Source organism: Trichoderma virens (genome assembly GCF_000170995.1).
Source record: "Trichoderma virens Gv29-8 chromosome Unknown TRIVIscaffold_73, whole genome shotgun sequence".
Classification (NCBI taxonomy): Eukaryota; Fungi; Ascomycota; class Sordariomycetes; order Hypocreales; family Hypocreaceae; genus Trichoderma; species Trichoderma virens.
Window position 1 is genome coordinate 166,854 of NW_014013676.1, and position 25,529 is coordinate 192,382.

The 25,529-nt window shown below is 51.6% G+C and overlaps 8 protein-coding genes across 8 annotated transcripts; 4 read left to right on the forward strand and 4 right to left on the reverse strand.

Moving 5' to 3' along the window:
- Positions 1-1,911: 1,911 nt before the first annotated feature.
- On the reverse strand, positions 1,912-3,574 carry TRIVIDRAFT_116557 (uncharacterized protein; the record flags this gene model as incomplete). The annotated part of the gene is made up of 5 exons (XM_014099992.2): positions 1,912-2,108; positions 2,176-2,296; positions 2,367-3,014; positions 3,085-3,180; positions 3,236-3,574. 5 exons carry the CDS (start codon positions 3,572-3,574, stop codon positions 1,912-1,914), a joined length of 1,401 nt encoding a protein of 466 aa, XP_013955467.1.
- A 2,558-nt stretch (positions 3,575-6,132) lies between these two features.
- Positions 6,133-7,432, forward strand: TRIVIDRAFT_223197 (uncharacterized protein; the record flags this gene model as incomplete). Its single annotated transcript, XM_014099993.1, has 3 exons — positions 6,133-6,204; positions 6,276-6,419; positions 6,569-7,432. The coding sequence occupies 3 exons, from the start codon at positions 6,133-6,135 to the stop codon at positions 7,430-7,432; spliced, it is 1,080 nt and encodes a 359-aa protein (XP_013955468.1).
- Positions 7,433-8,491: 1,059 nt separating this feature from the next.
- TRIVIDRAFT_52227 (uncharacterized protein) lies at positions 8,492-9,808 on the reverse strand (the record flags this gene model as incomplete). The annotated part of the gene is made up of 2 exons (XM_014099994.1): positions 8,492-9,535; positions 9,608-9,808. 2 exons carry the CDS (start codon positions 9,806-9,808, stop codon positions 8,492-8,494), a joined length of 1,245 nt encoding a protein of 414 aa, XP_013955469.1.
- A 2,050-nt stretch (positions 9,809-11,858) lies between these two features.
- On the forward strand, positions 11,859-13,099 carry TRIVIDRAFT_52093 (uncharacterized protein; the record flags this gene model as incomplete). Its single annotated transcript, XM_014099995.1, has 2 exons — positions 11,859-11,947; positions 12,055-13,099. 2 exons carry the CDS (start codon positions 11,859-11,861, stop codon positions 13,097-13,099), a joined length of 1,134 nt encoding a protein of 377 aa, XP_013955470.1.
- Positions 13,100-13,604: 505 nt separating this feature from the next.
- On the reverse strand, positions 13,605-14,689 carry TRIVIDRAFT_70356 (uncharacterized protein; the record flags this gene model as incomplete). The annotated part of the gene is made up of 3 exons (XM_014099996.1): positions 13,605-13,852; positions 13,926-14,602; positions 14,673-14,689. The coding sequence occupies 3 exons, from the start codon at positions 14,687-14,689 to the stop codon at positions 13,605-13,607; spliced, it is 942 nt and encodes a 313-aa protein (XP_013955471.1).
- Positions 14,690-16,316: 1,627 nt separating this feature from the next.
- TRIVIDRAFT_52168 (uncharacterized protein) lies at positions 16,317-18,382 on the reverse strand (the record flags this gene model as incomplete). Its single annotated transcript, XM_014099997.1, has 5 exons — positions 16,317-17,087; positions 17,148-17,465; positions 17,524-17,846; positions 17,912-18,156; positions 18,234-18,382. 5 exons carry the CDS (start codon positions 18,380-18,382, stop codon positions 16,317-16,319), a joined length of 1,806 nt encoding a protein of 601 aa, XP_013955472.1.
- A 2,861-nt stretch (positions 18,383-21,243) lies between these two features.
- Positions 21,244-22,670, forward strand: TRIVIDRAFT_52059 (uncharacterized protein; the record flags this gene model as incomplete). The annotated part of the gene is made up of 5 exons (XM_014100016.1): positions 21,244-21,411; positions 21,465-21,504; positions 21,574-21,623; positions 21,716-22,151; positions 22,249-22,670. 5 exons carry the CDS (start codon positions 21,244-21,246, stop codon positions 22,668-22,670), a joined length of 1,116 nt encoding a protein of 371 aa, XP_013955491.1.
- Positions 22,671-23,323: 653 nt separating this feature from the next.
- On the forward strand, positions 23,324-24,615 carry TRIVIDRAFT_192298 (uncharacterized protein; the record flags this gene model as incomplete). Its single annotated transcript, XM_014099998.1, has 3 exons — positions 23,324-23,461; positions 23,531-23,765; positions 23,894-24,615. The coding sequence occupies 3 exons, from the start codon at positions 23,324-23,326 to the stop codon at positions 24,613-24,615; spliced, it is 1,095 nt and encodes a 364-aa protein (XP_013955473.1).
- Positions 24,616-25,529: the final 914 nt, after the last annotated feature.

The window sequence follows — 25,529 nt, forward strand, 5'->3', positions numbered from 1 at the left end:
GAATCCATATCAAAACATCGCCACCATGGCGGCACAAGTCAATCATCACATCACAGACAGGCAGACTCCATGTCTCAGACACCTCCAGTGCCCACTGCCACTAAACCATTCAAACAGCATCCACGTAATCCAACTACTCGTACAAGATCCATACACTGATCCATCCCTACCAGGTACATACAAGCTCACGAAACAAGGCCTGCAACGTATCATCCATTCACTCGCTGCAAAGTTCCCATGGCATGTACCTGTACCTCCACAACCAACTACAAGTAACCTGTAGCCTACAGGCGCCTTAGTACTGGTTCCACCTTGACCTGTTCTGCCAGTCAGCATCGCCCAATTGCTCTTCGTGCGCTGCGCCCAGCATCAATCACAAACCATCAACCGCTCGCAAAATCACCCTCTATCCATCCAGCGGCCCCCCCTTTCTCTTCTATTCTCTCCCATCTTCAAACGTACAGTAGCATGAAAAGAACCCCTTCTCTCATGATTTCATGTATCATGCCAGGTATCCCCCAGCGGCTACCAAAGGTACCCAGTAGTTCCACCAATTTTGCCCCCGTCGATTTTCCAAGATTCCCTGCTTTGTGCTCTTCTTCCAAGCGGGCTGACAACAGCATATGGATACCGGCTCGTCATGTCCCCTGCATATACTATGTATGCAGCTAGAATCGCCACCCAGCCATCATTTGCAATCCCTGAACGTCATGTCATGTGTAAATCGAGACCTCGCTCTTGTACGAGGCAATCCAGACAGAATACGAAAGAAATGCCTGCCAAATACACCAGTACATTCCCATATCCATCAAATGGCATACCTGGTAGTGCATGTGATGAGTGTACAATATGCGTTTTCATGAAAATTATCACATGCAAGTCCAAGAACCCCGCATATGTACCCTTGAATGGTACAAAAACTGCCCAGTATCAGACAAATGGTGCGAGCAGCTTGCATGTTGATGTGCTTCAAGTTTCAAAGAGCAAAGATCAAAGATCAAATATCCAAGTCTTGTCAGGATTAAATCCATCAATTGCTACATCCCTGTATTGACTAATCATTTACAGCCATATAAACAGCCTTCGCTCTCTTGGAAATAATCAGAGGCGAAAAGCATTCCGGCTACATACTCGCTCTCCCACTTGTGCTTGTCATTTTCCTTACACATATAAAATCCACATTATCTTTTTCGACGTCGCCGCAACGCAAAAGCTTCAGTCTCCTGTGGGAGAAAAAAGAAAAATCACAAGGGGGGAAACATCCCCCCTGGCTGCAAATGCTCTTCTCGGGATATCCAACCCTTCTTTGACACGATATGGTGATGCCACGCTCATTCTTCAAATCGCTCGAGACAAGAGAAATTCGTAATCATCATCATATGCGAACAGACAAAAAACAAGTAGGAAAGGGTGAGAAATAGAGAGAGACAGAGACAGAAAGAGAGAGAAATTACCTGCTCCAAATGCTCCCATGTGGTATCCCAGCAGGCGACGCTCGTTAAAGGAAGAGAAGGAAAGAAAGAAAGAAAAAAAGAGTAAAATAAAATAAAAATCATTCCAAACTTTTCGTTTCTCTCGTGCATAAAATGAAAACATTACACGGCAAAGGAGCAATGAGAGGAAACCCCTGGAAGAAACAACCTTTGGAAAATCACACTGGAAAAAAAAGGACGGCTGGTACAAAATGAGAAGAGCCCATATGGTGAGAATGGCAGTAGATAAGAGGGAGTGAGGTGAGAGGAAGATGACAAGAAGTTGGGCAAATCAACAAGAAATGGGGAGACAAGGAAAGGAGTATGATACGTCAAATGGTAAAAGAAAATGAGTCCCCCCTCAACCGTGAAACTTGTTCTCTCTCTCAACCCTCCACTCTTACAGCTTGCGACCCCATTCGCACTTCATTCCCGATGACTACGACTGATAGGCGCCGAAACCATTGTTGAAGTTTTGTCCCTGGTTTTGGTTCCATTGAGCATTGGGACCCTGGTGGCCACGGCCGTATCCTCCGGCGCTCTGAGGGCCACCATATCCCATGGGGGAGCCGCTGTATCCCGCGGGTGATCCAGCTTGCGGGCCACCAAAGTTGCCCTGCTGTCCGTTGTATTGCGCTGCAACAAAAACCACACGGTTAGCGTCCAATCTTGTAACCAACAACCATTGTCTTTGGCAACTTACCTCCATACTGAGGGTAGTACGTGGGAGTACCAGGGAAGCCCGGGGCCTGGGAGGTCTGGGGGCTGTATGGCTGTTGCTGAGGGTCAAACGATCCAGAGTTGGGAGTCTTGTCCTTGCCCCACTACTCAGTTATGTCAGTGATATGTCCAGCCATCCTTCGTCAATCAACTTGGAAAATAGGATGTACTTACGCTGCACTTCAATGGTCGGCCGTTGACGTTGTATCCGTTCATCTGGCAAATAGCCATGGCCGCGTTCTCGTGCGTGTCCATCTTGATAAAGGCAAAGCCACGGTCCGCCTGGAATCGCGATTCCACGACAAAGCCAAAGTTTTGAAACAGGGGGACAACGTCGTTGGGAGTGGTGTACGGGGTGAGGTTGCCCACATAGCACGTAGTCTGCCAGTTTGGCGTCTGCGCAAGGATCATCTCGTAACTAGCGATTCCGTGGGCAGGGAACTGGTGGTGGCCAAAGGGAGTGGTGGGAGTCATGCCCATGGCCTGCATCGCCTGCTGCTGAGCCATTGACGGCTGGCCCTTTTGGTTGGCCCAGTTGCAGCGGATGGCCCGCGATCCGAGCCACTCTCCATCCATGGAGCTCAGGGCCTTTTCGGCATCGGGCCGATCGCGGAAGGCCACAAAGCCATAGCCTCGAGATCTACCCGTCTTCATGTCCCACATGACGCGAGCTTCCGAGACGGAGCCAAAAGCAGAAAAGGCCTGGAGGAGGATATCATCGTTGACTTCGTTTGATAGATCGCCCACGAAGATGTGGAAGTGGTTCGACGTATCCTCTTTGCTCGTGGTGTTGGACTGATAGGCCCAGTTGACCCGGATCTCCTATATTTTTCGCAAAAAGCTGTGTCAGTGGAAGCCAGTTGAGGGGGGAATACATGCATGCAGGACATACGGATTGGTGAACTCGTCGGCCGTTGAGGGTCTGCATGGCCCTCTCCGCCGCACCAGGGTCATCGTACTCGACGAAGCCGTAGTTGTAGCCCTTGGCCTATATTGCACCGTTAGCAACTCGTGGGGTCCAACTCGGAAGAAGATATCCATACGTTCTTGTCAGGGATAATCTTGACGTTCTGGACATGGCCAGTGGTCTCAAAGATCTGACGCAGCACGTCCTCGGTGACCCGCTGATCCAAACCACCAACGTAGAGGGCCCGCTTGTTGGGCTCAGGCGCAGCTCGTCGGAAGCCGGTGGTCGGGGAGAGAATTCCACCAGCATCAACGCCAGATCGGGGAGAAGTGATGGCCGTCGGGATTGGGTTCGTGTTCTGCGGAATATGGAGGGGAGGCGGGGGGAGGTGAGTTGGGTTGCCTTGGCCGTTTTGGGCGGCAGAGGCACCCACGCCAGGCTGCGCAGAGGTCGGAACAGCGCCAGCGTCGGCCATTGTCGCGACTATGGGGATTCTGCGGAGAGGATCGTGTCGGGCACTCGAAAGGGGTTGAGGAAGCGGAGGCGCGCAGGGCGGTTGCGTCGGCGGCGATGGAAAGAGATGAGGAGAAGTCGGTAGAGAGGAGGGGTGCTTTAGGGGGGGGAATGCAACGAATAGACTCCGATCACGAGCTCGCTAACTATCGATGACGAGGGACAAAAACAGACGGAAACGCTCCCAGCAAGAGGTCGGAAGATGCTTGGAATAAATCGAGTCGATGCGATGCGAGGAGAGACTGCCCGGGAGAGCTTGTGGGAAGCTTGCAGCGCTTGTGAGGCGGGACAAGATAGGAACAAGACAGGGGACAGAAAACTGGACAAGAGCTTAAGTTAAGGATGCCGAGAGGGACTAGGAAAAAAGGAAATAAAAGAAGAAACCGCAGAAGAAAACGATAAAGGAAACGAGTCCCGCAAATCGCAACCAACTCCGCTACTTTCGTGCACACACAGCGAACTTTGTCTGAGGAAAAAAAGAGACAAAAAACCCGGCGTGTACTAGTTGGACGGGATGTCGAGGTGAAGGTTTGTGCTGGACAGGGTGGAGGCCGACTTTGATGGATTTCCAACTAGAGCGGCCTACCCTACAACAGGCAAGGTGCAGATTTTTTTGTGTGCTTTTCTGCCGAGAGGGGCGCGGCAGAACTGTGGGAGTTGGGAGAGGCCTAAGCTTTTTATTGTTCAATTCTGGGTGTCATGATAAGGATAGAGATAGGTGACTACTGGATGTTTGCATTGTGCCTGTTGGGCGGATTTATCTTATTCTGTTGTTGATGGTACTAACCTAATGTACTAACCACTACCTACCTACTAAGGTATTATGGCAGCAGGTCTAATACATGGCCTCGCAGGGAGGGGAGTTGATGCTCTATTTGTCACATAATTCGAGTCCTAGATACCTATAGCGGAGTATGGAGTTGCCTGTGCCCGACACCTCGTATTGCTCTCGAGGCTGGACTTGTCTCTTGTAGCAGTTGCAAAACCAATAGTAGGCCGTACCTAGGTAGGCAATCCGGACGAATACTCTGGTACTACCCTTGGAAACATGCGATAACTCTGCCTTTGTATTAAGAGCTATAGACACCATGGGGTTTATTCATTTGTTTTTTTTTTCTTCATTCTGTCAACAGTCAGGGAAATTCTTTCTCAATCAGTGAATCGCTGCACCAAGCTCTGCGCCTCGAAACGCCTGATGATGACTCTCGAGGTTGCCTTCTACTCAGCGCCACACCCGTTTCAGCGGCCTGCCTCGGCACTACCTTATTCTGCTGCAGTCGTGCCGTATCGATTGTTTACTTTGTAGACTTTTTATGACATTGCGGATTGTGTAAGCTGGAATTGTGAGACAAGCATTAACACGGCTGATTCGGCGCGCCACTCTGGGGTTGATAGATGGAGCACATGAGCTCTCATGGATGATCCCAGGTACCTTGGTTGCTTGGACAGCAAAGCAAAAACCCTGTCTTCCAAGGCGGCCTTTTACCTTTTTGTTTAATACGAAGTCGAGGCTGAATGAGCAGAGCACCGCCAAAGTTCACCCCCCTAGAGCTCCACAGGCTCTTATACTTTCAACAAGTGGCCCCTATCCCAAAGTTTTTCTCTTCCATGTTCTTCCAAGTGCCTACTGTAGGTACCTTATGTAGTGCAGCTTTAGCCGTTCTTCAGGAACAGGCGGTATTTGCGGGGAATTTCCGAGTCGCCTGAGCCACAGTTTGCGGCTTTGGATCGCGCGGAATACGGGATCGACAAGGCAGGCACAAGTACACTCTACTTAGATAGTTCGGTATTGGCGGCACCGAGCTTGGGAATCTTTTGTAGTAAGGTAGGTAGTTAGTCCTCTGTCCGTAGAAGAGCGGTGCTAATGTTAGGGCGGCGACGGCGTAATACCTGGACTAGGCACGGAAGCTGCCCGTAAAGTGTACCTGCTGGGCTGTAGCAAGACAAGTAGCGAGAACCTTCCTCAGCCACAGATCCTCACGCCTGGCGCACGCCACAGCCACAGCACAGCACGCACCCCTAGCCTACTAAGTTCTCCGAATGCCAGCCCTTCCAAACGTTCCCAAGCCAAGGGAAACAGAACCGTCTCACTCTCGACTTCTCACTTGCGCGTAACAATCACAACTTGTCTTTTTGTTGCCTGTTCTTCCTCTCTCTCTCTCTCTCTCTCTCTCTGCTATTCTCCCTCTTTTCTTCTCTGCTATTCTCCCTCTTTTCTTCTCTGCTATTCTCCTCTTTGCTCTGCTCTGTTCATCTCCCACCTCTCCATCCAATTCTGCCGTTAGCCCGCGCAAGTCCAAAAACCCATTGGGAGCTGCTCATCGACCCCCATCGAATCGCCACCTGCGTCCGCCTGGCCGCCTTTGGGTCCGCGCACCAAGAGGCTCACTTTGGCTGTGAATGCATCAACTGAGCGCCTTCTGCTGATTCAGGCATCTTCATCTTTGGCCTTTGCTGGTTGACTTGACTCTCTCAAACCGGCGGCTTCGGCTTTCACTCGCACTCGAAATCGCCAGCACAATGGCAACCTCAACGTCAACTTCGCCCCCAATGGAGCCGCTGGACGCCCTCCAATCGCTCATCAATGACGTTGTGAGTATTGTCCAATCACTTGTCTCTTCATTTTGACTCTGGCGCCGACTAATCTTCTTCTCATCATTAAGCTTATACAAACTGGCAAGGCTCTGCGGGCGTCTCGCAGGGACGCTCAGGGGAATCTGACGCACGCCTATGGGCCTTCGCAGTCAAAGCTGCCAGACACCATCGATCACTTTCACAATGCGCTCAACGAGCTGGAAAGTGAAATTGTAAGTGACGCCGCACTCTCTACCTGCCTCTCTTTATCTTCTCATGGTCCCCCCCTTTTGTCCATTATGTATTTTTCTACTTCTACTTTTTTACTTCCTCGTTACCCTCAATTACGCATCATTGACTCTCATCCTCCCCCCTTGGTTAGATTGGAGCCAAGTCGGTCTTGCTCAGAGATTACAATGAACTTCAAGAAAAGAAGAAGAAACTCTTTGCTCGGCCCGTCCCTCATCCCGTCGAGGCACAAACAAAGCGACCTCTAAGCATGGATATGCCCTCACCGCCCGAGCCAATTTTCAAGGACGAGCTCATGGCAGAGGATGCAGATGTGAAGCCGATGGCGCCATTCCCCAACATGAGCATCGATCTTGCGGAATCAGAGCCCATGGACATGTCCACCAAGGAACCCAATGGCCAGCAACCGCAGCAGCAACCTCCTCCAGGCGGCATGAACGGGCTAAACGGAACGACCAGTCCAGGAATCGTCGTGCCCGCAGCGGACCAAAAGCCAATTGCGGATATGCTTGCTGAACACTCTGCATCAGCGATGCCAGCCGCTTCTGGGATGAACTTTACTGACATGGAGTTCACTCTTGCGCCACCGTCGGGCAACGAGGTTTCCGTGCAACCCAACGCCTCCAAGGAGCCATCCTTCGATTTGGCTACCTTTGCACCAGCTGATGGCACCGACGACCTTTTGAACCTCAATAATCTCCTACCCTCTGACCCCACCAATCCAGCCGGTGCCGCCGCCCAGGCCAACCCAGCCCAGGTCAAGATGGAGGATATCAAGGTGGATGTGCCCGACGCAACCATGAACACAGACTTCTTTGGCCCAGAGTCCGGGGCCGCCGACGGGATGGACTTTGATTTTAGCCTTGGCGGCACGGGAGACGATACTTTTGACGACCTTATGAACAACCGCGACAGCACGTTTGAGTTGATGGATGCCGGCGGTGACTTTGACACGGCGTTTTTCGGCCTTGACAAGCCGGATGAGAATCCAGCGTGAGAAAAGGAATGAGTAGAAACGAAGGCAGTGCTTATTTGTCCTCCTTTTCTGTTTCTGTTTCTGTTTCTGTTTCTCTTTCTCTTACGATCGTTTTCTTTTCTTCCGCTGTATGACTTGGCAGCTAATATGCGCCACTGGCGGTCGTTTAGTCCTTGTCTGGGATAGGTCAAGTCATTATTCTAACGCGTTTATTGCATCTCTCCCATCTACTCTCTTGTTTTAATTTGCTTTTCTTTGCGTTGGACATGATGGGCAAGAATGGATCAAGGTGTCTTGGGAATGGGAAAGGGGAATAAAAGAATATACCCGTGCTTAATCTTCAATAAGGGTCTCGTTGCAATAGTTAGATACGCTTATGTCGCAATATGATTGTTTCAAGTTGTTATATGCTCTGTTTTGAGTACCTAGAGACAATAGGGCAATAGGCATGTCCACAAACGTCATAATTATCACAGTCATCGGCAAAAGTAAGATGAGCAATAAGCTTTTTCTCAAATTAATAGGCATACAGGCTATCAAGGCCCATTATGCGTCGTAGACTACCTAGGCTAAAGCTAATAAAAAGATAAGAACAAGGAAGCGTTCGATATGAGACGTAACCAACAAATCCTTGAGCAAGAAATTAACTAAAACAAAGAGTCATGAACCAAACACACACGCTGATATTATCCTTGCCAACTATCGAAGCTTTTCGAGGATCAGAGTAGTAGTGTTGGAAACCGAAGTAAGAGGAAGAAGTTTAAAAAAAAAAGGGGGGGTTCCACCAATTCGCCCATTATTCACAAACTCTCAAAGCTGTGATGCGTACCAGGGAGGATTAAACAATGGTTAACATGTAATTGTGACTGGAGTTGGTATATGAGAATAACCAGTCGGGTCATAAATTCGTAAACAGAGATTACGACAAAAAAGAAGAGGGTATTTATCGTACGACAAAAGAAAATTGGGGTGGTCATCTAAGTTCTTGAGCAAGGGGAAAAAAAAGAGAGAGAAGGAAATGGAGAGTGAGGGTATATCGGGCTTGAATCAACGCTCTCGAACAAGAGGTCGAGCCAAGCATTATGAGGGAGGAGGGTTGACGACGACTGTTGCTGCTGCCGCCGCTGCTGCTGCGCGAGCCTCGAGTCCTCGCCTTTTGGCCAATAGGCTCTTGAAGGCACCAAGAAACTGCACCAAGGACTCCTCGTCAGGCGCGCAGAAACGATATGTCTTTTCTTCCGTGATGATCTGGAGGCAGTGCGTCTTGCTTTTGCTGACGGGGTCAATCTCGACGACATTGACAACATCAGACACCTCGATGATGGACTGCGCAGAGTATTCTGACTCATCCTTGTACAAGACCAGCTGTCGGGCTCGCAACACCCCCCACATGTGCTTCCACTGGCGAACGCCGCCCTTGGTTCGCTGCATCCAGAGAGAGCCCTGCCAGACGACGCGTTCAGACTCTTGCTCAGCGGTCACGGCACTGACTTGGCTCGCTGAGCGGGCGCCTGTTTCGGGTCGCTGGCCTGGCAGGTTGGGCTGTCGAGGCTGGACGCCCTGGGCTCTCATTTCAGCGGGCAGTTGGACGGCCAGATTCTCAAAAGAGGCGCCCTGTGCTCGTGGAATTTCGGTGTCGGAGAAATCAGAGTAGGAGAGCATTTCGTTGCCGGACAAGCCAGAGGATTCCAATGTGTAGGACAAGCGACGGTTTGATCCCATGAACTTGTGCGCCGACGGATCGAGCACGCCTAGATTTTCGGGAGAGCTTGAGAAGGCACTATTGTATACGTGCTGTCCCCAAGCGTCAGTCGCGCCGGGGGACAAGATATGCGCCCCAGGACTGCCCATGTACATTTCTTCCTCTTCCTCGTCGAGCCTGGCGGTTTTGCGAATTGAATCAACCCATTCCTGCGCGTCCTGTGCCGTGGGGGCGGCGAAGTGAAAGTTTCTCGACGGAGAAAAGAGCCCAAACAAGTTCTTGCGCTTGTGTTTTGGGTCCTTGAGGATGGCCACGGCGGAGAGGTCTGATAAGTAGAGGTGGTGACGGAGCTTGGCCTCCTTGTCGTCCTTGTAGAGGGAGATGCCATTCGGTCGCAAGACAAGGTAAACCGTCTTCCAGTTCTATCGCGGCGCAAAACGCGTTAGCACAAATGCTGGGACCAAATGGCGGAGCTGCACCGTGGCGCGACGTACCTTTGTCTTTTGGGTCCGCTTCTGGACACAGCCGCTCTTGATGACACGATCGATCTCAAAGCAGCCGTTCTGGTGCACGGGAGCGACCGCAGTATCCAGGGGTAAGCGACTGCGTCGGTTAAGCCCATTGTTTTCGCTGGAGCTGTGGGCAGCAAAGGCCGCCTCTTGGGGCCTCGTTTCTCCCTGTCGAGGGGCAGCCATGCTTGGCAAGGATGCGTTTGCTCTGGCAGCAGATCAAGCAAAGCGTAAGGTTGTCGAGGTCGAGGTCGAACAGTGAAGGATGCGTCTGGATACAGTAGAAGTCGGTGTGTGGAGCCGAGGGGCAGTGGGAATGTCGATCGGATTCGGAGCTGTGGTTGTAGTGGCAGTGGAAGTAATAGTGGCAGTAGGGGTAAACAAGCAGTGTGTTGTGTATATATAAACACTGGACGACTTCGATGCAAAGCAGAGACGTGGCAGAGGCAACCGAGAAATGAGGCGAAGCACAGAAAATAGAAAAACAGAAAAATAGAAAAAGCACCAAAAAAAAAAAAAAAAAAAAGGGCGGCCGCGGCCAGGTCGACGGCGATGACAGGTCTCGTTGGGGGTCGGGTGATGCGAGCACCTGGAGATGCCGTATTCGTACTTGGTTGTAAGCCTTGCGATGGTGGGCAGCGCAAAAGAGGGAAGCCTAGTGAGGCTGACAAGAATAAGTAGTGGTAGTCGTAGTCGTAGTATTACGGAGAAGAATGTCTTGCCCAGTGTCTAAGCGCGTGGCCGCTCGAACGACCATGCTGTTGGATCCAGGCGTCTAGCAGAGCAAAGCAGTGCAATGCTGGAGGAGGAGGAGGTTGATGCGGTTTCAGCTTCCAAGGCGCCGTGTCGGGCGAGTGGGCGTTGAATGAATCGCCGTGCTGCATTGACCGGCGCAAACCCACAGGGATCAGGGGCGCGATGATTGGCTAATGCGGGCAGCGAAGAGATCAGCAAGTTTAAAAGGGGACGATGAAACAGAAACAGGGCCTGGTGGGCGCTTTTGTTTTAGCAATGCGCTGGCGGTTAATGCTTGATGCTGTTTGGGATTGATACTGAGCCAACGGTTGGGATCAAGGAACATGGAATGCTGATTATGTGATGCCGAATTCGATTTCCAATACAGTTGGGCTTAAGCCATCGACAGCGCCACAGGGTGGCCAACGGTACGCGGCTTTTTGACGGTTTTGACGTCACAGGGCTCGAACAGCCGCTGTGGTCGGCGGCAGTTTTAGGCAGGTCTAGGTAGATACAGTATGTATGTATGTAGTACACCGAGGCAGAACTGCTGCGCCTCGGGAGACGCGCACCTTGAACTCTGTTTCGGTCAGGGTCTGGTCCGGTCTGGTCTGGTCTTTGTGGCGCCCAAGTATGTCGGCAAGTTGAAGCCATACTGTACTGTACAATACTGTACATGTAGACCAGCTATTAGAGCCAAGAGCAAGCCAGAGAAAGCTTGTCGTCCTGCTAGCCGCGGTATGCAACTGCAAATGTCACGCCAGGTCAATGCAAAGCCCACAGAAACAGGGCATGGGGGCCCGAGGCGAGCGCTAGAATGCGCTATGGTGCATGATTCGTCTCGGTAGATGGTTGGACAGGCAATTACCGACAGGGGGTTGAAATGAACGGTCTCGAGCTGCAGTTGGTGCTGCTACCCGGCAACGCGATGAGTTTGGCAGAGGGTTTGCAGGTGAAACATGAAGGGGGGAACAGATAAGAAAAAAAGGGAGAGAGCAGGTCCTTGATTTGTGACGAAGCAAGGGCAATAAATGGTGGGGAGAGGGAAGAAGAAGAATTTAAAAAAAGAATTGATGATACGATGGGAGTTGAGGGATTCAGAACCAACATTGAATGCAGAGAAGAAAGAGGCTGCTATTGGTGTTTCTGCTTACCTCAGTCGCTCCAAGCATCCGCTGCACTGTAAAGCCGCTAAACCGTCAGTGACCATCGCCTTGGCAGCGTCAACTGCAAAAAAATTCTCGCCACATGTGTCACTGCCTGTAACTACTGCTGGATCTGACATTCGATGTCATTTTCTTCATTCTGCCTACATAGAACCGCATCCTTGTAGCTGCAACCAGTCATCAACCTCCGTAAGACTGCAAAAGCAGTATCAAAAGAGTCACCACTATATTTTCCCCAGGAACAGTCTTGTAACAGTCTCCTGAACGAACCCCACAACCACATTCATACTTCTCCTTCTCTCTCCTCAACTTCTTTATAACTTCCATAGCCTCTAATGGCGGGCTCACAAGTCCCCAGCCGGCCATGCATGCGCTGCAAGGCACCAGATGCCGCATTTGAACTGCGCAATGTTGCAACCTGCCAGTACGCATGACTTGACTCACCCCTCATGACAAACTCATACACATGCTTACATATACGTAAAACAGAGATTGCTTCATCGACTATGTCGACTCCAAGGCCGTCAAGAGATTCACCGTTCTCCAGCGGGAAACCAGAACTTCTACAAAGCCTGAGCCGCGGAGATACGTCGCTGGCCTTTCCTTTGGACCATCCTCTACTGTTCTCACCCAAATTCTGGACAAGACGGCCAAATATCATGCATCAAGAAAGGGATCATCACCCTTTGAGCCCCTCGTGGTTCATATTGATACAGATCTTTCCAACCGCACAGACTCCCAAGATACCCCCGCACAGAGACTTTTAGCCAAGTACCGCGAGAGATTCCCCAACGTCTCGTTTGAGTGCATACACTTGAGCAAGGTTCTCAGTGTCAAGACGATTGACTGGACTGCACTACCGGTACCTGCGGGTGAAAGCGATGCAGAGCGGCTACAGCTGTTCTTTTCCTCGCTGCCGTCAGTGACTTCGCGCGCTGATAGTCTGAGACTGTTCATTCGCCATCTTCTCCTCGACGTGGCCGTGGAAAGATCTCATTCTGCCTTGCTGTTTGGCCACAGCACCACTGCGCTGGCCGCCCTGACCTTGTCCGAGGTGGCAAACGGCAGAGGCTTCGCTGTGCCTTGGCAGATCAACGACGGACTCTTCACCGTCTGCACCTATCGGCCGAGTGCAGATCCGGCTAGTGCCGGTGAGGCAAGCCAAGAAGATGCCAAGATTCAGTTTCCCATCTACTATCCCCTGCGAGAGATTCTAAAGGCCGAAGTCATGACCTATCTTGGCACGACGCCCTCTGTCCAGGAACTGGTCCCCTCTGCCGACGGAGCAGCGTCTAGCGTAGTTTCTCACAAGGACCAGAGCATTGAAGAGGTCATGGCTCGCTATTTCGACGGCGTGGAGGGCCCTTACTCGGGCATTGTGACCAATGTCGTCCGCACGGCGGGTAAGCTGGACCGGCTGGTTACTTCGCACTATTGTCGCTTATGCGGCATCACCCTGGACCAAGAGGGCGATTCAACATGGGCTGGCGAGCTGGGGGATGACCTGGTACAAGACGCTGGGAGCGCTGATACGGGGAAGCTGTGTTACGGATGCAAGCGTTCCATGGGTGGATAGGAGGGACTGGTTTCAAAACATAATAGGGGCTAGAAGAAACAAAGAGAAAAAGAAACCAAAGTACGGAATACACACTTATAGAACTAGATGGGACGAGACGAGCAAGAAGAAGGAAAAAAGGGACAAAGAATAGACGAGGTTTAAAATGAAATAAATAAATACATATTTCAGCAGCGTCAGTGCGCTCAGATCTATTCATGAAGACTACCAACTCCAGTGCAAAAATCATGCCGCCTTGAGCTTTTCCCTTATCCCCCCATGCCTTATGCCCCTTCTCTTCCAAGTGTAGGAGACACCCCGAAAATACTCCTTGTGATCTATAAACCAGAGCAGTCGCTCCTGAAAGATGTACAGCATACAAGTATACTTTTAGTAATAGTTGTATGGTATGCGCGATGAAAAATAAATAAATAAAAATAAAACAAGGCCTCCTTTAAATAACAGGACCGACAGGGTGGGGAATGAAAAGCAACCCCGGACTTTTTGTAAACGCAGGGCCTCGAATCTAGAGGCGCTCTTCCTCGTCGTAGCCTAGCATAGGCAGGATGCGGTTCTCAACCTTTCTCACCAACTTGGCAGTCTGCTCGGCCAAGGAGAGGGTCAGGATGGTGTGCGGCAGGATTCGGGCCAGATGAGGGATGAAGCCCTTGTAGATGGCAAGGACGCCCTCGGTTCGGATCGTCTTTCCAAGACAGTCGAAGATGCCGCTGTAGAGATTGCCGTGCTGGTTGTACAGACGGGACATGATGGTGTCTGCGTCGGCATGTTAGCTGCAAGGACTCGACGACGAGAAGAAGAAAAGGTCAAAAGAAGGGGTAATGCTCACCAGGGGGGTGCATGACGCAGCAGACGACGAAGCCGCTGACTGAAGAGCTGGCAAGATGCAGCGCAGGACCCTCCTCCATGCCGGCGTGCTTGACCAGCTGTCTCTTGGCCAGGAAATACGTCGGCAGCTGGACGGAGCTGCCGAAGCCAGTGCGCACCATGGCGGCGGAGATGCCTCGATACAGACCGAAGAATCCCTCGCCGCGGTAGATTTGTCTCAGGCCGTCCCAGGCATTGCGGTAGTTGTGCTGCGTGCCCACGGGCCGGACGGGCGAATAGCTCTGCAGGCGGGTCTTGACGAGGAAGAAGGGGCTTCCGGCGGCGGCGCCAATGATTCCAGACGAGGCGCCGCAGAAGACGTTGATGGCGAGGTTCTGTGCCTTTTCGTCGCCGAGGAACAGGTTGGACATGCCCTTGCGCATGGGCTCGTAGAAGCCCAGACGGCAGCCGTTGAGCAGCACCTGGTAGATGTAGGCGGCGCCGAGACCGCGGTAGATGCCGCGGATGCCCTCATTCTTGACGATGACGCTGATGCCGTGGATCGGGCCGCGGTAGTACTGGGGCTGCGCGCCCTTGGTCTGCAGCTCGCCCTGCAGCTGCTGTCGGATCTTGAGGACTTCGGCCGGGTGAGTGACTGTGACGGCGCCGCAAGCCGCGAGAGCGCCTGCGGCAAAACCACTGCATCAAGGTGGTTAGTTTGAGAGTCCTGAGTTGAGCTGAGTCGCGTGAGGGAATCGCAACAACGTACCCGATTGTGGTGGACATGGCCCTTGTCCTGTCCTGTCCTGTCGCCTTTTGCGCCTGTGGCAAGACGAACGAACTGGCTTTCTTTTGTTTTCTTTTCTTTTTCTCGTCTGTGTTACACGGAGCAAGGAACAAGGAACAAGCAACCAGAGAGCAAAGATCGGAGCCTAATGCTGCGGGTTAAAAGAAAGAGGGTTGTTGGGAGCTGCAGGAACGGATTTCGATTTTTGGTGCGACGAGACCCGATGACGGCGGCCCGGCTAGCAATGGCAACAGCTTCTGGCTTTTGAACGACCGGGTTCCCGCAGGTGGAGCAAACGATATCTCGCCGTATTTATGGAGTATGGAAATGGCTTTTTGGGGGCAATGCAGCGCTCCTCTGCGGTAAGCCTATTGTGTCGTGGGAAGAGGGAGAAAAAAAAAAGGGTCCCGAGAGCCACAGTGGCCGAAGAACGGAGATTCGGAAAGCCTGGGGAAAAGGTTGAGGAGAGTTGAGTTTGGCGCCGGCTGCTTGGGGATTAGGGGGTCAATTGAAGAGGTGTCGAGATGAGAAGGGAAGAGGAATTGAGTAAGCTGACGCTGATGGATGAATAACGCGAGTGGGAAATATTACTGTCGCGACTGTTTTGGCCGCGAGACAGGCAGACAGACGGGATGTATGTGATGAGACGAAGATGGCGGTGGATATGATGGAATAGCAGCGCCCGGCTTCTTCTTATTCACCCCTTTCTTCTTCTTTTCCCTCTTTTCTTCCTTTCTCTCTACTTCCATCGTTATCTCGATGACCGGCCCTGATTAGACGCCACCGGTCTGACCGATGCCGTAACGCGGCCGGCTGCAAACGCCATATTTGGCTTCAGACTGAACTTTGACAGCCATGGGATGCAGAGCGTTTTCCACATGGGGGGGGAGGCTTGCGCGAACCAAGATCCTTGCCCAGGCCAGAAATAAGCCGATTCAGCCAAAGCGCATCGGCCCTCCACCCCGCAATCTCCCGCGATTATTCAGCGTCGCTTGATTCGATGGACGTCGTGGGGTTGAGGTTCCGATTAATTGTGCTAAAACATGTGTTTTTTTTGCTGGCGGACTCGACTTACGGTTGCGCCGACGAAAGCCGCAGGGCTAGATGGGGGGAGCGGTTTATCGGTAAAGTTGCGTGTCTTGTTTGCAGTCAATGTACATGTATGCAGCATCCAGATATTGCGGTGCCAAAAAGCCGAAGATGGAGGCTGTATGTGCCTTCTGCTGTGCGTGAAGCTGGGCGGTTGTCGGTGGCCGATGGCGATTGCTGAGGGCATTCCCGAGTGCCGCGAGTAAACGAGCAACGGATAGGAGATCTGACAGCAGCCAATCTATAAGCTTAGGTTGTTTCTTATCCGGCCAGGCGGTAATTGTCTTCTATGGAGAGCAGGGGAATAGTCCGAGCAGAGGGATAGGGGGCTACAAAAGGCCATTGTCTCTATTACATGTACTCATCTCACTATGGGGCTCGTTACTATCCGTGTAAGTACATGTAGCCTCGACACCTGATGATATATACAGGCAAAATCATGCTGTCTTTTGGGTTGGTTGAGACTTTAACCCATTTATGAAAAAAATGGAAGAAGAATGAAAATGGCAAAACAGAAAAAGGAACTCTAGTCCTCCCTTAGTTGGGCACTCTTGGCGCAACAGCTCGCCAGAATCCGCATCTCTCCCCACGTCCACCCTCCCAGCTCCTCCCATTAGCCAGGCGAAACGTATTGACGATGCCTTCTCCATGGCGCACATAGTAGCTCAGCTCGTCCGTCACCGTCACCAACGACACCTCACCTCCCGTCGTATTGAGATTCATAAACGTTGGGCTCTGCTCGCTATACTGCGGCCACGAAACCATCCCCGGGTGGCTGGCATTAACAGGCACCGTGGCATTCTCGGCTCCCGCAGTTGCGTCGTCGACGGAAATAACAGGACTGCCTCCGACGATGAAATTGCCCCATATCCTGTGGAAGCTGTGCTGGAAACCAGGATTCGGGAAGCCGTTGCTGGCAAAGTAGGCGCCGAGATCCGCGCCGTGGTACGCCGGGTCGAGCGAGTACTGGTACTTCCATGCGCGGCGCCCTGAGGTCGGCGAGCTGAAGGCTTCGGCGATCCATTGCGACGGGCAGTGGAAGATGGACTCGGCGGCTACGTTGAAGGCCGTCTGCTGGATGCCCGTGGCCATTCCCGAGACGGTGTTTGCCGTAGGGCCGACGTCGCCGTATGTGTCGAAGCGGGTTCCGTTGTCGCCCGGCTGGGCGGTGGCCGTGTCGTAGATGCGGTTGAGGGATAGGATGTCGGCGTGGGTGAGGAAAGGGAGGGTGGAGGAGATGAAGGCGTCGAATTCCGGCTTGGTGGTGATGTTGGGATTCGTCAGGGGGACGCCCTCGTTTGCATTGGTCTATCAAGCATTAGCATGGAAACGTGGTATCCGAGACCTCATGGATAGGGATTATCGTACTCCGATCAAAGCTCGCTTGCCGCTGACTTTGCCGCACTGAAGCTGTTCCGAGGGCCGTTGCTGGATCATGTCCTCGTCGACGACTGGGAGCCAGGCGAAACTCCCAAAATAGCCCGTAGAAGTCGATACGAGGCCGCTAGCATTTTGCAGGACGTTGGTGTCGGCGGCGACGAGGCAGTCGAATACACTCGAGTGCTTTCTCAGAGCAGCAGAGCCCTGTCCACAGCCAGCGGCTTCAGCAAAGTCGTTGTAGTGACTGGTGGGAATATGGTGGCTGAAGGGGTAAATTGGGGGAACGTAAGTGCTTGCCAAGATGAGCTGGACCAGGTCAGTTATACGGTCTCAACAAGAATAAAAGGGTTTAAAAATCACATACGTTGTTGAAGAGCCCAGACTCTTCACCCCCATACGCCAACGACTGATACATGACAGATCCAGCACCAGACGATTCGCCGCCCAGAGTCACGCGCGATGGGTCGCCGCCAAACTTGGAAATGTGCTTTTGCACCCACTCGAGGGCGAAGCGCTGATCCAGGAGTCCGGCATTGAGCTTGCCGTGTTGATGAACATCGGCTGAAGCTAGCTGGCCGAATGCGCCCAGGCGATACTGGGTTTCGACGACGATGAAGCTGTTGTTGTTGGTCCTCATCATGGAACTGGGGTCGTAAGTGGCGGAGAAGACGGAATAACCGCCGCCATCTTTGTAGTTTGTTCAGGTCAGCTCGGTTCAATGCGTGCCTCGATTGTGATGCTTTCATGCTTACGGATCCAAACAAAGACGGGCAAGTTCTCGGCTTGCGGCGGAGCGTAGACGTTGAGATACAGACAATCCTCATTGCCGAGGTTGGAGTTGAAGCCGTATATCAGAGGCACGCCAAAGGCTCCTGACTGCGGGCACCAGGGAGGCTGATCAACGGCCGGAACGACGCGATTTGGGGTCGTGGCTTTTGGGGGTTCTCGGGGAGCTTGCCATCGCAGCTTGCCCACTGGCGGAGCAGCATATCGGACGCTGCGGAGTGGTGAGTGTTTTTGTTCCTGTTCTCTTCAATGATTTAAAGAGGTAGAGAGATGATGACGCGTAGGTACCTTTTAAATATGTTCAGGTTGACGGTGGTGTTGTAGATACCCTGGTAGACGGCATAACCCAAATCAACTCGAGGAGGCGCAGGTTTGGATACCGCTTGGTGTGTGGTTGTGACAAAGGCAAGGAGGATGAAGCTGATGATGGGCCTCATTGTGAGGAGATTTCTCTTGGCCTTGAGAGTGAATTTCAGGGCTATTTATTCAAGAGACTGAGATTGAGAGAGAGAGAGGAGAATTTTCACATATGTAGTACTGTGAGAGTGAAGGAGAGAAAAAAGAGATGGCAAAGAGTTTAAACAGTCTTCATCGAGTGGTTTGCCAGCTGGCAGATGTGAAGCATTGAGCTTTATCGTTATTACCTATAGTACATACATGCATCCAACGCTACATCGGACATTCTACACGATGCGCCTATCGATACTGGTACTGATACACTGCTGCAGCTCTGGACATCTCGGCCTCAAGCAGATGAGGGATATGAAAATAAAATGCGCAAAAAGCAGCTGAAAATTCGGGTGCATGAGGCGGTGTCTGCGGCTCGTTGTTGGTTGCATGTGGTTTCAAGTTACATTGATGTGTTAATAATACGGCACAGCGCAGGCCAAGATGCAGCCAGCCACCTCGAGATTGAGTTTAGGAAATCGGAGCGGCCCTGGCAGACAAAGGAAGCTTAAAATGCGGATGCTTGCGGCCACATTTTGATGTGATGTGGTGCACAAGCCGGAATATCGTGCTGCTCCTGTACGGTGGTATTGGAGACGTGTCAATCCTTGCGCCTTGTTCCGATGGGTGAATGAGCAAGATTCCGCGTCTCTTGGCAGAACTGAGCTTCTGTATAATATTATGTAGCCTCTGCAGGGGGCCGAAGCTTGTTATCAAGTGGCGGAGCTATTACAGGGGGTTCGAGTTGATGATCTTCTCTCTCAGATGATATGATTTGAGTCTTCCGTTAACAAGGGAAGCCATGCCTGATCCAACAGCGCGCGTGATGGAGAGTCGAGTCTCGTTGGTTGAAAGGGCGAGTGAGACATGATCAGTTCCCTCGGCCGCAGCTCGGCATACTTGTTTCGGGTTCTGAACGGCTGAGCTGCATTCACGGGAAGCCGTTCATAAGACCGATCGCAGGACTCGTGGGCATTCCACAGCTGAACAACATGTACCTGTATGTATGTCTGCATGCACACATACAAACGTGCAAATAGCGTGGCGATTCATGTGGGATCCGACATGTGCTTTTGTGCGAGGCGAAATTCGACAATGTGAGTGTGTACGGAGTACCTGTACGAATACTCGTCCTGTTCGATAGCATTGACTTTCAAGTTATTGAATTTCGTGTCATAACCTTGATTCCGGCTAGCCTTGCTTGGGTGCCGTCTTACATGCATGGCTGCCCAGGATCTTCTCTGTCCCACCCTCTGCAGTAATACGTACAGTAGGCTTCTCACAAGGAGACTGGAATTCCGTTCTTTTGGCAATCTGTCAATATGTGTTGCTTGCAGCTGGATGTTGGTTGGCACGTTTCAAGTTATATTAACAGCTGTGTGCCGAATATGTGCATATAACTGATGTGGTGAGGGGACAGATTAGAGTGCAGCGCATCGGTAAGCATGAATGGGGGTGGCAGAAGTGATGAGAGGGCTATCAGCTCTAAAGACAATCTCGATTCTTCTTTGTCGATTCTTTTGATCTTTTCAAGCTCGACGATGCTTTGAAAAAAATGCACCGATTATGTGTACCAAGATTCAATGTTGAAGATCATGTCAAACGGCAGAACAACAACCCAGAGCGGCATCTGAGCCATCGAAACGTGCTTTACAAAATGCTCACTGCCGCATAACAGCCTGTAATGTTCCATTCCTTGCATCAATACGTCATGTGCGTACCCAGGTAGGTACAGTACAAGTACATGCAGAACGAGGCCCTCGAGTCCAGTTACGGCTCTCTGCGGTCATTGTTTGCTTCGCCACACGCAGCTTATTTCCCTTCCATTCTCGCGGTGGCGTCTGCATTCGAGATTGAGTTTCCTTTGTTGCAGATTAATTAGGCAGGGAATCAAACTACCTACATGTACGAGTACACATGTATGCAGAGCGGATCTGGTGGCCATCTTGCTTTACACACTTTGAAGTGTTGGGCGAACTGTCCCCCCCACCCTAGCGCCGGTTTAGGAGCAAATGTGTAGCCTTTGACTTTGCTCCTCTTTCTCTCTCGGGGCTTTTCTTCGTCTTCTTCTCGCCTTCTTTTTTTCACTGTGGCTTATTCTGCAGCAGAGCCTTGCCAAAATGGTGATCGTTGGGCTTCCTTCATTCCAGTTTGGCGGCGTCTAAGTGGACGGATCGGTCCGTGAGGAGCAAAAAGGATCCCCTCTAGTGATTTGACCAACTCGATTCGACGTGGTACCGTAAGGTGGGCTGCTCTGAATATGTATGTATCTGTACGAATCTGTACAGAAGCAGTAGGCAGTGATATCGCATGTGTGCTCCGTAATAGTAAGCCATACAGCGATCGATGGTGCTTAACTACATGTACATGTCCATGCAAAGCGTAAAGAGTGGTTTGCTGCAGCCTCGACCCTTCTTTCTTCCTCCTCTCTCCATCTCTTTCCCACGTCTATCAGTTTGCGCGCCTTTCGCTTCTTGTCCATGTTTTTTTATTCTCTTTCATTTATGCATATTTTATGTGCTTGCCCATGACCGGGCACGACGGCGTGTCAGTGACGCATGGGCTCCATTGTTGCTGTTACGAGCTGTCGATAATCCGAACATCCCCGCGCGACTCATATGACGAGGACGTCGTTCGCGCTGCGAGGGCTTTTGGTGGCCCGTGGGAATATTGCTTGAGAATATACATATAAATATAAAGATACAATACAGTCGCAAAGGGGCGGCGGCTGGTTTCGCTGCTCGCTGTTTCTTTGAACATCACCAGGCCAGATATTAATAGATAAGGAAGACTACATTATACCCATTATACCCAACCACGCAAAATCATGGCGACAAATTCGACGCTCGGCATGGATTCGGAGTACTTGGCCGAGTCCAAAACGCACGTGGTCACCGTCATGTATGCGATCCCCATTGCACTCGAGGCATTCAGCACTGGGTGGAGGCTGTGGGCATCAGCAACTGGACCGTCAGGGCTGGGATTTGCCTTTGACGACTATCTTATGCTCTTTGCGACGGTATGCTTTCAAGACTCTGTTTCAAGTTTGGGGGGCTGACCAAGGCTTTGAAGCTTGTGGCCATGGTTGTGTGTGCGACTGGGCTGGTCTACGGTATGTTGGAAGATGATGCCACCAGCTCTGACTTATTGGTAGTACAGGAATATTGACTTTGCGATACAGGACCGCCACATGGACTTGGAAGGCATATCGAGGCTGTGCCCGAGCACGACGTGCAACTGTTTCTCAAGGCAAGGCTCCTGTTCAACTTTAACTTCAGATATACAAGATGATGATTCACTGACAATCATTCATCACTCGACAGGGCGACTACATCTTTAGCCACTTCTACGACCTCGCCATCGCCTTCACAAAGCTCTCCATCCTTGCACTGTACCACCGCATCTTTGTCACCCGTAAATTTCGCCTGATTATCATCGGCACGGCCTGCTTCGTATGCGCCTGGGTTGCTGTCATGGAAGTGGTTTTGGGATTTGGCTGCCGGCCCATCCAGGCTTGGTGGGGTGAGGCGGAGGGGAAATGCATCAACAAGGAGGCCTTTACATACTTTACCAATGTGACGAACATGGTGACGGACATGTGGGTGTTTATGATGCCGATCCCGGTGATACTGGGGCTTCAGACTGCCCGAGAGAAGAAGGTTATTCTGTGCCTCATGTTTGGGATTGGGCTGGCAACGTGTGCGATTAGCGCAGCGAGACTGACGTTTGTGTTTGGCGTTGCGTCTGCGGATTTTACGTGTAAGTCTTGATTCATTCTTTCATTTAGTCCCTTGCCAACCGCCTAAGAAGAGAGGTGGGGGATATAGATGCTAACTGACAGTGTCTCTTACATCAGGGCACGAGGCCAGTCTGGGAATTCTATCGGCTTGGGAACCCTGCGGCGCCATTCTATGCGCAAATCTCCCCCAGATATTCCGTCATCTCGTCATCATCCGGGACATGCTCATAGCCGGCGTCCAGTCCGCGACGAATTCTGGTAGTGCCGCAACGGCTGTCAGCGCCGATCGGCTCGGCGGATACAAGGGCAGCTTGCAGCATCCTGACTGGGCCAAGCTGAGCCATAGCGACGGCCTGATGGGAGAGACGAGCGGCACCGTTACGGAGGTGTCTGCGCAGAAGCCACCGGATGCGGTAATTGAGTCGGATGAGCTGAGGCCGGGATGTATCATGGTGCAGAGGGAGCTTCTACAGACTAGTGAGCCGGATATAGAGGCAGCGCCAGTGAGAGAAGTACATGTAGAGGAGACCAAAGAATGAGATGGGTTTCAGTTAGCAAGTGTGACTTTATTTGTTTTTTTGTTGGAAATATGTAAACGGAATCGCTAATGTTATCCAGCATCCCAGCTTGGTTTTGGCCATATATAAATGTATGTGACTTATACGGGATGCTGACCTCGGTGTTGAGCCATGATGTAGCTGCGTATTCAGTGTAGGATTGATCAAACAAAGCATCATCATTCTCACCCATTCTGACTACTATACTCATTAAAGAATTAAAGCTTCTAACAATAATTTCTTTTATTTTACTAATCTTTAATGAATATGCAAGGCAATTATCTATCAATTTCCCGTTTTCTCTTATAGAGCTCCTCACCTCTGAGTGGCACGTGCTTTGGCGTCGAAATCGGCCACGCGAAAAAAAATACCCAGAACCGTGACGTCGTTGCTCCAGCAAAAGCACAAACACAATTTCACGCCTCCAACAAACTCAGAACCTTATCCGCATCCACTCCTCCACCAACCGCTCAATTCACCACAGTCAAGAGCCCAAATCGCACATCATCGCCTCAATTTCTCATCGCGACTGCTAAAGGAGCCCCTGCGACGCTACAGCGGCCTCTGTGGCCTCAGTCGGAAGACGCATCGCATCACCACAGCTTGGCTTCAGGCGCTAGGAATTCGCCGACAAAATGGCTTCCACGCCCATGGATCTCGATCTTCCCGCCAGCTCAAACGGCTCTCCATCGCTCAGCATCTCAAGGAATCTGGCGGCCAGCGCGCCCGTGTCCAATCTCAGCGACGTCGTGTCCAGCTTTCGCCCGACCAAGGTCCGTTTGTTTTGCCTCCGCTACACCGTCGACTGACCGGAGCTGACGTGAATTGGCTCCTCTATTTAGTTGCTACGGCGCGATGATATCAAGGATGGACGGCCTCAGCCTCGCGTGCTCTCAATTGACTACGATGACGACGGCGAGCTGCTGATGACCTCTGCGAGCGACGAGACAATCCAGATCTACAACGTCCGAGAGGGGCGTCACGACAAGAGCCTGCTCAGCAAGAAGTACGGTGTCAAGCTGGCAAAGTTTACACATACTAGGTCTAGTATAATATACGCCAGTACCAAACAGAACCGTAATGACACTCCCTGCTGTCCTTTTGCCCCTACTCGCATCTAACCTCTCTAGATGCTATCCGATACCTCGCTACTCACGACAACTCCTTCATTCGCTACTTCGAAGGCCACGATGCTGCCGTCACAGCGCTTGCGGTACACCCCGGTAGCGACAACTTTATATCCTGTTCACAGGATAACACCGTCCGGCTTTGGGATACACAGACGAAACATTGGCAGGGCCAGCTCTTCCTTAGATCGCCGTACCTTGCCGCTTACGACCCTTCAGGGACGGTCTTTGCCGTTGCATGCCCCAGCAGCGGAACCGTCCTAATGTACGACGTTCGAAACTACGACAAAGCGCCGTTTGCCACGATTGATATCGTAGAGGAGTGCCGTGGAGTCGATTCCCAGTGTCTGGTCAAGGGGTGGACCAAGCTCGAGTTCTCAAACGATGGTAAAACTGTCCTTGTGGGTACAAAGGGCCGTGGGCATTTCCTTCTCGACGCTTTCCAGGGCAATCTGAAAGCCTATCTTCGACGGCCCGCAGGTGGGACGCGTCGACTTGCCCCGGGCGAGAACCTTGCCGCAAACGGCGCCGCCCCTACTCCAACCGATCCCAGCGCATTTGAAAGCAGCGGAGACTGCTGCTTTGCACCGGATGGACGATATGTGCTCAGCGGTGGTGCTAAACAGGACGTGCTGGTTTGGGATACGCTGAAGCAGCCGGCGGAGAACAAAGTGTTGGACCCAACATGGACACTGCCTGATAAGAGAGAGGCGGCGGTACTGGCCTTCAACCCGCGGTTCAACTTTTTCGCGACAGCAGACCAGGATTTGGTTCTTTGGCTACCGGATCCTCACGCATAGAATGCGAGTGTTGCTGCTTTAAAGAAACGTGCGTAGAACTGGTTGTTTTTTTCCGACTATTGGATCGGTCTTATGAAGATGAAAATGGACCGTGTAAATACCCGGCGTCATGTAAAGTGGCTCACACGATGGGATCAGCTGCTTTGCGATTGGCATTTTTTAATGTATATATATAACCGCGCTTCAATTATTAATGAGCGAGTATAGTTGAATACTTGCTTTATAAACATTGGGATTTATTCTTGGATTTTTACTTTATAAATCCATCTTCTAATAGATCATACTATTGTTTGCCAAAATCAACACCGCCCATTGCCGCCCAAATCTGATCCCAAAACTCGCATTCTGTGAAATCCAACTCCGCTGGCGCAATGCTGTCCTGAATAAACACGCCTCGGTTAGAGTGAACATCAAAACGAGGCCATTTCACACTCTTCGTCTCGGGATTTCCCCTTTCAGCCAAAGCCGTCCAAGCAGCAATCATAGAAGCACTTATGCTGCGGTCTTGTTTCGATGCATTGCACGTGCCGTTGCCAAAGGGCTGGTTATCCATGTTACCAAAAACAAAAGGGATCTCAGCCGTGTGCATGCTTCCAAAGAAAGGGGCGAGTTCTGCGGAAGGGAATGGCTGGCCTTGTTCGATGAGCCAGGGGCAGGAGAGGGTGCGGTTGAAGCGGTAGGCGTAGGCTGGGGCTTTGGAGGCGCGGAGGGCTTTGTAGGCGGGACAGTTGAAGCTGGCGACGGTGGTGATGTGGGTGATGGCGGCTATGACGGCGAGGGGGGTAGAGCCTGAGGCGTTGAAGAGGGATAGGGGGTAGTTTTTGGAGATGGAGGAGGAATAGGGACCCCATTCGGAGAGGAAGTCTGTGTAATTGGCTTCGGTGAGTTCATTGGAAGAGGAGGAGAAGTAGTAT